Source organism: Pteropus vampyrus, unplaced genomic scaffold, assembly GCF_000151845.1.
Source record: "Pteropus vampyrus isolate Shadow unplaced genomic scaffold, Pvam_2.0 Scaffold157, whole genome shotgun sequence".
Classification (NCBI taxonomy): Eukaryota; Metazoa; Chordata; class Mammalia; order Chiroptera; family Pteropodidae; genus Pteropus; species Pteropus vampyrus.
In genome coordinates, this window is record NW_011888938.1 from 1,558,857 (window position 1) to 1,570,624 (window position 11,768).

An 11,768-nucleotide genomic window follows, 5' to 3' on the forward strand; every position below is an offset into this window, starting at 1 on the left:
CCCCGGCCTCCCCTCCCCCTGCTCCCGTGAGTGTTGGGCCGTGATATTGGCCGAAGAAAATTTCAGTTTCCACTGGTATCGTATGTGAGTTTTTCTTGCTCTGAGCGAAGGGTACGAAGAGCGTCCTTTTCCTGCAACTTCTCTTCCCTAGAGTCGGTAATTGTCTCGTCTCATTAGTTTTCTGCAGGCTCATCACTCATTTTTTCAGACTCTTCGCCAGAATTGATAAATTTCTCTGAAAACGGCTACAGGTGTGAGGCCCCCTGCCAGTTCCTGTTCCCGGGGAGGCACCCCTGCCCCTTCGCCGCGTCCGCTGGTGTCGGTCACCTCCAGGCCCGCCGTGCAGCTTGGGCTTTGCCGCCCACCCCCATGTCAGCGCCTCCGAGTCCTGAGGGTCTGTGTGCGTCTCCCACTGCCACCAAGCACCTTGCCACAGGCTCACCGGCTTCACAGAGTGCTCGGTGGCCAGGCTGCAGCGGGGCCATTGTGGCCCCGGGTCTCGGGTTGGGGTCCAGGCGTGGGCAGGCTGTGGTCCTCCCTGGGGGCTCTGCGGATGGGTCCGCTGGGGCGGAGCCCAGGCCTGCAGTTGAAGGGCTGAGGGCCCAGGTTCCTTGTCATGTGTCCTGTGTCCCGTGTCTTCAGAGCCAGCAGCAGACTTTCTCGTGTTGAAAGAGAGAGCCTCGTTTTTTTCAAGGGCTTCCCGAGCAGGTCTGGCCCACCAGGGGACACATCCTTTCCTTAACGTGGGCTGTGTGTACGAATGGCCCGACTCCTAAGTGTGTCCATCCTGCTCGCCGGCCCTGGGATTGTGCCGGGCAGACCGCCAGGTGGGACCTGGGGCCGTCGCGAGTTCTGCCGACCGCAGAACCGAAGGTCTTACTCCCGGCTTGTCCCCTCGCGTGGCAGAGCCCGACCTCTGGCATCTGGGAGGGGAAGGCGGACTTGAGGCCCTGCCTCCACGTCGGGGCCGCCGAGTGTGTGCGGGTCCCTGTCTGCAGGGTGCCGCGTGGCTGCCCCATCCTCCAGCCTCGTCCCCGCCCCCACGCCACTGGGGGCCGGCCAGGTCCTCCTGTCGCTCCGAAGCGAGGTTTGCCCGGACGCGGTCTGTCCGCGTCACGGCCTGGCCCGTCGCGGCCGGAGCGTCCCGTGCCCGCGTCCTGGAGGACTTCTGGGTCGTCGTCGCTGTCCTCCTGCTCCCCCCTCTTTTCGGAGCCCCGCTTCTGGGCGAGTCCCTCGACTGTCTCCTAGCTCCTCGGCGGCGCTGTGTTGAAGTTTCCCCGCCGGGGCCTCGTTCTCGGCTCGCCGGTCTAGCGCCCGTCTGTCGTCTCGGGCGCATAGCCGCTCCGCTCTGCCCCGCGTTCCCTCTCTTGTGCGCCTTCGTCTTGCCGTTTCTGTTTTGGCATCTGTGTTCACGTCGGAGGCTTTCCTCACGTCCCTGGTGCTCCTCGGCTGCCCACCCCCATGAGGAGCCCTGGAAGGCTCGCGGGCTGCTCCCCATGCCTGGCGTGTAGTGCTGGCTTCACCGTGGGGCAGAGACCCAGCCGCTGTGCCCCTCCCGCCCCGCAGCTGCCTCCCCTGCCCAGTGGCTCAGCGGCTGGGTCTCGCCGTCGAGCGTGAGGATGGCGCTGCGCCCCAGCTCTGCAGAGCCTGGGCTCCCTGGCTCGGGGGCTTCTCAGGTTCCTTCCTCCATGATATGGAGGGCTGAGTGGAGCAGTAGAGAGGTGTCCTCCCCTACACCCCCAGTCTGGGCCGGGCCTCTGGTCGGACCGCATCTCCACGCGCTCCGGGTCCCCGTGTCCTAGCTCTGCGGACAGCGTTGGCATCACTCGCGGTTTGGTTTCCTGCCCCATCCTCTTTGTTCTGCGAGTTTTCGCCATCTCGTTTCCTTTCCTGCTGCTCGGTGAGGGGTTCCAGAGGGAGTAAACACTGGGGGCGTGCCTCTGGCCTGCCGGACTGAACCGTGGGTCTGTGTGGTTCCTGTGAAGTCAGCCTCGCCCCAGCCCAGCTGCAGCTCCTGTGTGATGGTCATTCTGTGACCAAAAGAGACAGGGTCTGTCCTCTCCGCTGTCCCACGTGGCCAGTCTAGTGATGGAGGTGGGAGTGCGTCCTGAGCATTGTGTTCCGTGGCGGAGGGCGTGTGCAGAGCCCTTGGGAACCCTCCCGGCATGTCCGGCTCCCCAGGGGACCAGGTCTCCCTTGGTTGGAGTTGGCTCAGCTACGGTCTTGCCTTTCGGCGCTCTGACCTCCATTTCTGGTCCTCTCACGACTTTCCTGTGCAGAAAAAGCAGGAACAGAAGGCCCCGGACAGAGACGCCATAGCCCGAGCCACCGCCAGCCTGCCGCCCTGCAACATGGACCGGGCCGTGGTCCAGACCGGCATGAGAGACGTGAGTGCTGCGGAGGGCCCGCCATGGGCCTCGCACGGCCTGGGGACCACAGCCGTCTGAGTGCTGGGCACGTGGGGCGAGGGGATGCAGGATCCCTGTGTGCTTTTGGCAACTTTTCTTTAAAGCTAATTATTTCAAAGTAAAAGGTTTAACCAAACTTCTGAAGGCAGGACCTGAAAGCAGCTTTGGGAAAAACGTTCGAGTTTCGTCCTGAGTTTGGCAACAGCTTTTAGGTAGACGTCTGTTAGGGCTCTTAGTTACTTCGGGTTGGAGAACTCCGAGTCACAGGGCCGAGTGCTTCCGGTGCCTCGTGGACCAGCTGGGAGGTGTGGCGGTGATGACCCCTGTGCCGCACTGATGCCTGTGACTCTGAGTGTGCTCCTGCGGGCCCCGGGGCCGTTTGCCAGCAGACTGCTCTCGGGGGCTCTTCCAGAGAGTTCCGTCGCGTTGACCAGGGCATTGAACTCTGGCCCATGTGTCTCTCCCCGGCCCCCGTGTTGGTCCCAATGTGGTGTCTCATGTAATGGCTGAGGCTTGTTGAGGAGCGAGGGGGCTGCTGACCCCCAGGCCCGTCCGCGGTACTGGGGGCCGGCGGATAGGGCGTCTGAGATCCTGTCCCCAGCACCCTGCCTTCCTCGTCAAGAGGGTGGATGGACTGCCACAGACACTGCCTGTGCCCGTCCTTCCTTCAGCCAGCTGAGCGTGAGAGGCCCGTGTCTCAGCCTGTGGGACCGGCCTGTCTCTGGGGAGCCACAGAGGGGCTCTTAGCCTCCTCAGCGACGAGGGGGCCGACACCTGCCTTGTTGGCTTGAGGGCGCGTGACGTCACCAGATGTCTTATGCCCACAGAGCCTGTCCCCTGCCCTGTGCTCAGGCCCTCACAACGTCGCCCCCACTCAGCCCTCACGTCCCCCCGGACCCTGACGTTCTTGCGTGGAAAGCAGCGTGGTCCGAGTCCGGGCGGGTGCGCTGGGCGTGTGGTGGACAAGCCCGTCTTCTCTCGCTGCAGTTCCAGACGGAGCTCCGGAAGATCCTGCTGTCGCTCATCGAGGTGGCGCAGAAGCTGCTCGCGCTGAGCCCAGGCGCTGTCGAGCTCTTCACGAAGGCAAACGGTACGCGCCAGGCTGGGGGGTGTGACCTCGCGTCCGGACCCCGGTTCCCCCGGCCCCAGTGTCCTCCTGCAGCTCCAAGACTGGGAACACCCAGAGTGCTCGATCTGCTTTCCGCGCCCGGGCGGCGTGGGCGCGTGCGCGGCTGTGCCCTCGTCCCTGTCCGTGCGGGCCGGAGCTGGCGGCCATCTCAGGTTCTCTGAGCTCAGGGTCGCCGCCAGCGTGTGGTGTCTGGACGAGACGCTGCGCCCCAGGGGCCCTGGCACGCAGCCCTCGCGCCCGGGCCCTGCCGGGCCTCAGCGGTGCCGTGTCTTGCCCGCAGCAATGCTGGACGAGGACGAGGACGAGCGGGTGGACGAGGCGGCCCTGCGGCAGCTCACGGAGATGGGCTTTCCCGAGGGCAGGGCCGCGAAGGCCCTCCGGCTGAACCAGTACGTCGGGCCGTCCCTGCCTGGGCGTGGGGCTTGGTCCCCTGGGGCTCCCCGCAGGTGATGTTCTCCTGTCCCCAACTCCGGTGGTCTGCGGGTCTGCGTGAGTGGTTCAGAGGGGCGCCGTCGACGCGTGTCCCGGCCATAACCAGATGGGTGTCTCAGTGTCCAGCACGGTTTGGAGTGGCCCCTCCCTCCGGGAACGGGACATAGGAGGGGGCGTCACGTTCTCGCTGGGCCTCGTTTTATGAGGACGCGCACAAGGCCCGGTCCCCGCAGGGGCTTCGGCAGCCTTCCGCAGCGCCATGTCTCCGCTCAGACCTGACAAGTGACCCGTAGACCAAGGGACGGGCGTGGCCCGCGTCCTCCTTTGCTGTGGTCCTGAGCGCTCACGTGTACCTCGCGTGCTCGATCTCATTTGCTCATAAGGTGGGCTTCTGGGTCCTGGCCACGGCCGTGGGGTGGCCCGAGCACCGGACACACCAGTGTTAAGTCGTCATGGGGTCAGCTGCCCATGTTAGAGAGGCCGTTTAAGTTGGAGTGGCTCTTGGGGACGTGGAGGATTTAAAGGCCCTCGGTGACGGCTGGGGGTGCTGGAAGGCGTCTGTTGTTGCCTTTCAGCATGTCGGTGCCCCAAGCCATGGAGTGGCTGATCGAGCACGCGGAAGACCCCACCATAGACACGCCTCTTCCAGGCCAGGCCTCGCCGGGAGCTGCGGGGGCCGAGGCGGCACCCGAGGCGGTAGCGGGGCCTAGCGACGGGGACGAGGAGGCCGGAGATGAGCTGACGGAAATCTTCAAGAAGATCCGGAGGAAAAGGGAGTTTCGGGCTGACGCTCGGGTACGTGTGTCGGGCCTGGAGCAGCCAGGCAGCGCTGCCGCATCCCCACCTGAAGCACGCGCTGCTGGACCGGCTGTGGCCAGCCCTGGGGACGGAGCAGGGATGCGGCTGAGGCCCGGGGCAGACGCAGGTCCCACGTTCAGGTTTAGGCTCTTCACTTGACGCCAATGGCTGTGTTTTCCCCTGAATAGTTAGTTGATATGTGTCATTTGCTGAAAAACTCACAAGGGGTTCCTGCCCGCGTTGGGAGTGTTCGTGAGCCGTGGGCGGGGTGCACGTGCTGTGTGGGGCGCCGTGTGTAGCTGCAGGCGGAGGGTGATGGCCGGGCGCCTCTGGCGGTGCTTGGCCAGCCGACGCTAGTGCAGTCTTCCGTGGCCACCCTCCTGATCTGTCACCTCGTCCCTGCTACTCGTGCATCTCTCTCTTTGTTCTTGTCAGGACCTTCGTTTTCCTGCAATGCTCTTCCTCACCTGGCACGCTCCCTTGCTCTCGCGTCAGAGCCGTGTAGCTCTGGTGCCACGTGTCCCCACTGCGGGCGGCGGCTCTCAGCGCGTGCAGTGCCCACCTTGCGTGACTCAGCTGGCCCTCACGGGTTGAGTGGGACCTGCCCCCGAGGGCCTGCTCCCATGCTCATCGGGCCGTGACGCCATCTGAGCCTGCTCTGTGGTGGCCTCCCCCTCTTCAGGGTCCTGGTTTTAGCTCCAACTCCCCACCTAGCATGGACCCAGGGTCCACGTCGTGTCTCTGTGGAGACATTGTACCCCCACCCCCAGGCCCTGACACCCCTCATTGGCTAGTTTCCTGTTTCTTCTTCTTGTGTCTCAGGGTGTCCCTTTCTCGTGAGTTCAGCTGTGCACTTAGAAGTGCCCTGTTTTATTCTAGCCCAGTGCGTCCTGGTCTGGAAGGAAGTGTCTCCAGAGGTCACATCCGTGTCTGGCCCTGGCACCTGTTTGGTCTGGTGGCCGTGCTCTGGGGCCCCTTTGCGGTCAGCGGGCGGGCCCCGTGCCCCCTTCATGTGGGCTGCCGGTCAGCTCCTCGCCTTTGTTCTGTGTAATGCTCTCGTGCAGGTCTTGTTCTTAGTCACCGTTTACGCTGCTCCTTGCCCAGATCGGCGTCTGCCACCACTCCTCCTTCACCTCTGGTGGGAACATCCCATAGACGTGGTGGCCGGACAGGCCAGGGCGTCCGCCCTTCTGCCCTGCGACCCTGCGCCTGCCTGGGGAGGAGCTGGCGAGGGGCGAGCTGTTAGCTTAGTTCCTGGGACAACCGGGTTAGCGAGCAGGGCTTCGACTGGAGACCAGGCGGGCGTTTGGCTGTCCCTCCCCCCACCCCCTTCCTAGCTGTAGACGGGACAGCGAATGTGGCATGTGCAGAGCTGGCCAGCAGCCGGTGTGGCTGCTGCCTGCTGCAGCCCTCGAGTGCAAGGACGCTGTCCCAGTGCTGCCCGTGAGGCCTTCCCTCGATGGCTGAGAAGGAGGATGGGGAGCGTCCCCGGGCCCCACCACCCAGAAGCAGTGGGGCGTCGTCCCCCAAGGTAGAAATGCGGGGAGAAGTGAGCTCTCCCTGCCGTGAACGAGGCAGGCTTCCACGCCTCGAATTGGCGGGGGAGTCCCGGTGACTTTCTGTGACGTTGGTGCCACGGCGTCACGGGGTGGCTCTGCTCCCAGCATTCACTGAAGGGCCCGGAGAGGCGCTGGCCCCGGGGTGCGCGCGGTGGGTGGCAGGGAGGTAGAGGACGCTGCCCTCCCAGCTCCCCAGCCCACGCGGCGCCCTTCCTGGGTGCCGCCCCCGGCTGGCTTCTCCTCTGTCCGGTGTCTCTGAGACACCAGACAGTCCTGTGCAGACTGATGGCAGCGGAGGTGCCCGTCCCGCAGGAGGGGGCGGGTCACACACAGCGCCGGGCCCATGGGGCCACCGAGCTAGAGCAGCCGGAGCAGCCAAGGGCCGTGGGAAGCAGGATAAGGCAGACACTAGGGACGGGGGTGTGGTTCGACCTGCAGACGGTGAGGGGCCGCCCTGGGAAGTTGACGAAACCTTTCCTTTTTTTTATTTAAACAAAATTGAGCTTTTTAAGGCGTTGTACGATTAGAATCAAGAGTAAAGTGAAGGACATGTTGTTTCCTTGCGTGATTTTTTCTTGAAAATGTACATCACCCTGTCCCAGGAAACGACCATCGGGCCTTTGTTCTCTCCAAGAATTGGCACGTTTTTACTAAAAGCTTAAATTTTGTGAAATATCAAATATTTAAAATTAGTTTCAGTTTCATCTTTTGAGACAAAATCTGAAGAAAATGCCTTTTTTTCACAAATGGCTGACGTTTCGTTTCCACGTAAGTTGGATTGCTGTATGACCTTTCTCTGACACACCGGGCAGTGCCCTGGGGGCCAGTGGGACGGACCTGAAGGACCCACACGCAGCCAGCCCGGCGCACTCCGGCACCTTGGCGGCGTGTGGCCCCCGGGCCCCGGACCCCATCTCGCCCAGCCCCTCCCCGGCTTCAGTCCCGCCGGTTCAGAAGCCTGAGAAGCGTTTCGGTAGCCCTGCGAGGAGGCAGCTGGAGGCAGACTCCCCGGTGGTGCGGTGTCGAAACAGCCTCGGCGAAGACGCCGTTGTGACCCGCGTTGTAACCGCGCAGGCACCGCCTGGCTCCTCGGGGGGCCGCGTGTCCCGGGCGCGGCGTTGAGGCTCTGTGTCTCCCTTAGGCCGTCGTGTCCCTGATGGAGATGGGCTTCGACGAGAAGGAAGTGATGGATGCCCTCAAAGTGAGCAACAACCAGCAGAACGCCGCCGTGAGTCCCAGGCCGCGTCCCCTGCGGCCAGCGCTGTTCCCCCCCCGCCCCGTGCTGTGCCGTCTGTGTGTGACTCTCGTGCAGTGAAACCATAGGGCAGATGGTTTAAGTGGCGTAAAACTTCAAGACTGAGAAGCTCTGGGCTTTGCCTAAGAAAAGTGCATGTTCCACGAGTGGGTCATTCGTCCATTTGCTTAGTTAGACACTCAGATCGGGTCCCGTTTTGGGAACACACACTGGCTGCTGCTGCCGGGCTGAGGGTGGGCCGGTGGCCGCGTCCACGTGTGGGTCAGGGAGCGAGTGGTCACATAGAGAAGGCAGATGCACGCGGCTGCACTTTACACATTGCCGACTCAGCGGTGAGCGTGCAGGGCCTCGATCAGGCCCAGGGTCTGTGCGCTTCTTAGTCCTTGTCCCCATGCTCCAGGCAGGTGCTGCTGGCACCCCATTCCATGAATAGAGGAGTTGCCACGGCTAAATCAAACCACAGTGCAGAACATGCCAAGAAAACCAGGCTGGCCCTCCCCTCCCTCTGCCGGCCTGTCCTCCGTGGGCAGCACCCGCGTCTGGGCGGCTGTGCCTTAACCGTCAGGCCCTTTCCAGAGGGGGTGGCCCTGGGCGGAGCAGGCGCTCCGCGCCATGTCAGGCGGTGCTGGTGGGTGCAGAGGGAACTGACGGCCGCCTGTCGCTCTTGCCTCTGCAGTGCGAGTGGCTGCTGGGAGACCGGAAGCCCTCCCCCGAGGAGCTGGACCAGGGCATCGACCCCGACAGCCCGCTCTTCCGGGCCATCCTGGACAACCCGGTTGTGCAGCTGGGCCTGACCAACCCCAAAACGCTGCTAGGTACGTGCGCCTCCTTGATGCTGGCTGAGGGAGGGCACGACGCAGGCACTGCTGAGCGATGCTGTGGTCACCCCTGCTGGCACCGTCCTCGGTGTGGCTGCTGCCTGCGTCACCCTGGACCTGGAAGCAGGTTCCGCTCATGGCGTGACAAGCTCCTGGGCGGCTAGCCCCACACGAGCTTTGACAAACCAGACGTGGTGGTTATCCGGGTCCGGGAGAGCGGGGCCCGGCCCGGCAGGCGGGACGGCGTGAGCAGAGGCGTGCGTGACCTCGCTCGCGTGTCCGAGGGGCTCCTTCGCCGTTCGCTTTGCCTGTGGAATGTAACCAGCACACAAAAGCAGATTCGGTTCTGTAACTGAGTAAGAATCGTAGAGCTGATGAGCGTGTAGCTGCCACTTGGCTTAAGCAAACAGTATGGAAAGGAGCTAGGGGCATTCCAGGCCCTCTAGAGCCGCTGGGCATCGTCCCCGTCCCCCTCGCTCCAAAGTGACCACGGTCCTGGGAGTTGCTCATCGCTCTGCTGTCTGGGAGTGTCGCGTGGATGTGCGCGCCCCAGACACCCCGCATTTAGTTCCTGCCTCTCTGTTGGTGGAGCTGCGCTCCGGGGTGGATTCTGGGTCTGACCTTTCCGAACGTGCTGGGAAGGGCTCCCTGGTCCTGTCCAGTGCTGCCTGCACACAGTGCCACTCCGTCCCCGTCACGCCCGTCCCCTGCGGCACACACGCGAGGGTCTCTGGGTGTGTACCTCAGGCCAGGCTCGCAGGGGCCTAGGCGTGTGTGCGTGTGGAGCCTGCGTGCCATGGGGTGCAGTGTTCAGTGCCCGTCGCTCTCTGGGGTCGGCGGTCCTGGCACATTTGCTGTCTGGGGGCTCGGGTGTTTGTGCTCTGCCATCTCCCTGGTCTTCGAGGCCGAGCCCTTCCAGAGGTTGGCAGGCCCAGGACCTCAGCTCTGAAAGGGCCTCCGGCTCACCTCTGGGCCTCCGGCTCACCTCTGGGCCTCCTTCCCTGTTGGGTTGTTCATCTTACTCGTCCCCTAAGCCCCTCACGTGCGCAGGACACATATCCTCGCTTAGTCACTGTGACCTCCGTTTCCTGGCTTCCGGCTCATCTGCTCACACTGGCCGGAAGTCCAGTGTCTGAATGAGCTGAATGTGTGTTTCATTAATGACGGGAATCTACAAGAAAATCCTCCGGTCCCAGGAAAGAAGAGGTTCGCCTTGGCTTGGGTCTGCCATCTGCCGGGAGCGTGTGTGGGTCGGGAATCTTCTGTGCGCCCAGGTTCCAGACGTCGCTGGCCTGCCCTCCTGCACGGGCACCGCGCAGTCCCTTCCCACCGGCAGCACCCACCCCACCCGCTCCGCAGAGCCGCCGCCTGGGTCACGGTGTCTGATGCCTCTTCTGAAGGGTTTTCTCTTAATACTTTACTGTTGAGATGGCGATCAGACGTAGGCTTGTTTTGACTTTTCGAAGATGTGTCTGGCCCGGTTAAGGAAGTTCCCTGCCTATGGAGATTGTCGCACGGGTCACGTTTGCTCACGGCCCCCCTTCCTCGTGCTTCCACGTCGAAGCTCGCAGCATGGGAGGGCCACGCAGTGTGCACTGGCGGGGCTCCGAGCCCGTGGACAGGTGTGACAGTGACAGCGGCATTGTGTGCGGGCAGCACCGGGCGGCCACGCGGCAGGCCTTGCACACTCGGCCGGGCACGGGGCTCCTCTGGTCCCGAGGTCTGGCTGTAGCACCGGCCCGCCCCAGCGCCTGGCCTCCCGGCCGTCTCACAGTCACCCAGAGTGGCCCGTCACACAGTTCCCTGAAGCTCACATTCAAACATTTCTGAGACCGTGCTTTTTTAGTGACCAATACGCAAACTATTAATTATAGAAAATTTGGAAAATACAGTAAAGAATGAAGAAGCAAGTCGCAGTCACCTCTCACCCCCGTCGGTGGGCCTCTCTCCGACATTTCCCTGGGGTCGCGGAGCGGGTGCTGGCACAGTGCGGGCCGGTGTTTTTTATTCCTACTTGCCTATCACATGGGGTGCTTTTGCGCTTGTCAATTTGAAAACAGTAGTTTTTAGTGGGTGCAGGTGTTTTATGCTATAGATCAGCGGCAAGTGGTTTAACAAACGTTTCCCTGTTTCTGGTCATTTAAGTTTTTCTCATTCTGTTGCTTTTGGACCTACTGCTGCAATAAACCTTGCGCGTCGACTTTTTGGGCGCAGCTTGTATTTCCTGGGGTAAATGGCTGGAAGGCAAACAGGCAAACCAAAGAACACGGAGCGTTTCAGACACGGCTACGGCGCTGGCAGCCTGCTCTCCCGCCGAGCAGCTGCCGAGCCTCCGCCCACGTGGCAGGCCCCCCGGTGCCACTTCGCATCCGCGCCCTTGCGCAGACAGCCCGTCACTCCGTTTCTGATCCTTCGCGGTTAGTAAGTTGAGCACGTTCCTGCCGCCCGGTCGCACGGTGCCTCCGCGTGCCTGTTGTGTTTTCCGGGTGCGACGTTAATTGCAGCTGTGTCGGTAGCTCTTTCCGTGTTGAGTGTCTGCCCTTTGTCACGTGGTGCAAACTTATCTGCCCTCTCACTTCGCGTGGCGCTTTTTCGTTAAGACGTGGCCGAGGAGATCCTTCTCTAGATGGGTCCTCACCCGCGCGGTCTCTCGTATTAACTCCTTTCCCGCCTTTTCGCTCAGCGCCATCCTCTGGGATTCTTTTGCCGTTTGCTTGGAGGAGAAGGGACATGGCCTTCCCGCCTCGTCGCACGAAGTCCATCGTGTGGCCGTAATTTATATTTTGTCCTCCTAGATGCCAAGTTGTTTTTCTGGGTTCTCTTCTGATATTTTTAACTGGTTTCCAGAGGATTTTAATCAGGAGGACCCCTGGGGATTGTCTGAGGGCTGGGAGGGTTGTCAGGTCACACACAGAATGGGCCACGGTCTCACGTGACCCTGAGGAGCTGCAGGTTCTCTGAGTGGACGCTCTCCGTGAAGCCTGGGCCCCTTCACTGGAGACTGAGTTTGCTGATGTGACGGGGTCTGGTGAGACCCTCTGCCCAGACGTCAGCGGCCACCGCCCCGCAGCCGTGCGCTCACCTTCCCGTTAGCCAGCGTTCGTGTGGATGATAGAGTTTTTTGCTGGAAGGCACTTTTGTTTTCTAGGAAAACAATTTCGTAAAACTGTTTAGAAAACCCGTTTTTATTTTAAAGAACTGCTTAGTTACATTTTTAACGTGCTGTGTGTTTAAAGTCGTGTTCTTAAGATTGAACATTTTGATTTTCACAATTAGGTATTACCGAATTTGCAACAGCACCGCCACGTCAGTGTTTCGTGCCTCTGATTATTCTGTCAGGGCAGGACTGAAGCGGAGTTACTGAGTCGC

The 11,768-nt window shown here is 62.0% G+C and overlaps 1 protein-coding gene across 1 annotated transcript in view; it reads left to right on the forward strand.

Moving 5' to 3' along the window:
• The window catches only part of UBAC1 (UBA domain containing 1), a 36,982-nt gene extending 28,404 nt beyond the window's left edge, over positions 1-8,578 (forward strand). The window contains exons 7-12 of the mRNA XM_023536467.1: positions 2,280-2,387; positions 3,396-3,498; positions 3,818-3,926; positions 4,545-4,764; positions 7,468-7,554; positions 8,258-8,578. Coding sequence (XP_023392235.1) covers positions 2,280-2,387; positions 3,396-3,498; positions 3,818-3,926; positions 4,545-4,764; positions 7,468-7,554; positions 8,258-8,563 — 933 coding nt within the window. The 3' untranslated portion in view covers positions 8,564-8,578. The remainder of the gene's footprint in view (positions 1-2,279; positions 2,388-3,395; positions 3,499-3,817; positions 3,927-4,544; positions 4,765-7,467; positions 7,555-8,257) is intronic.
• Positions 8,579-11,768: the final 3,190 nt, after the last annotated feature.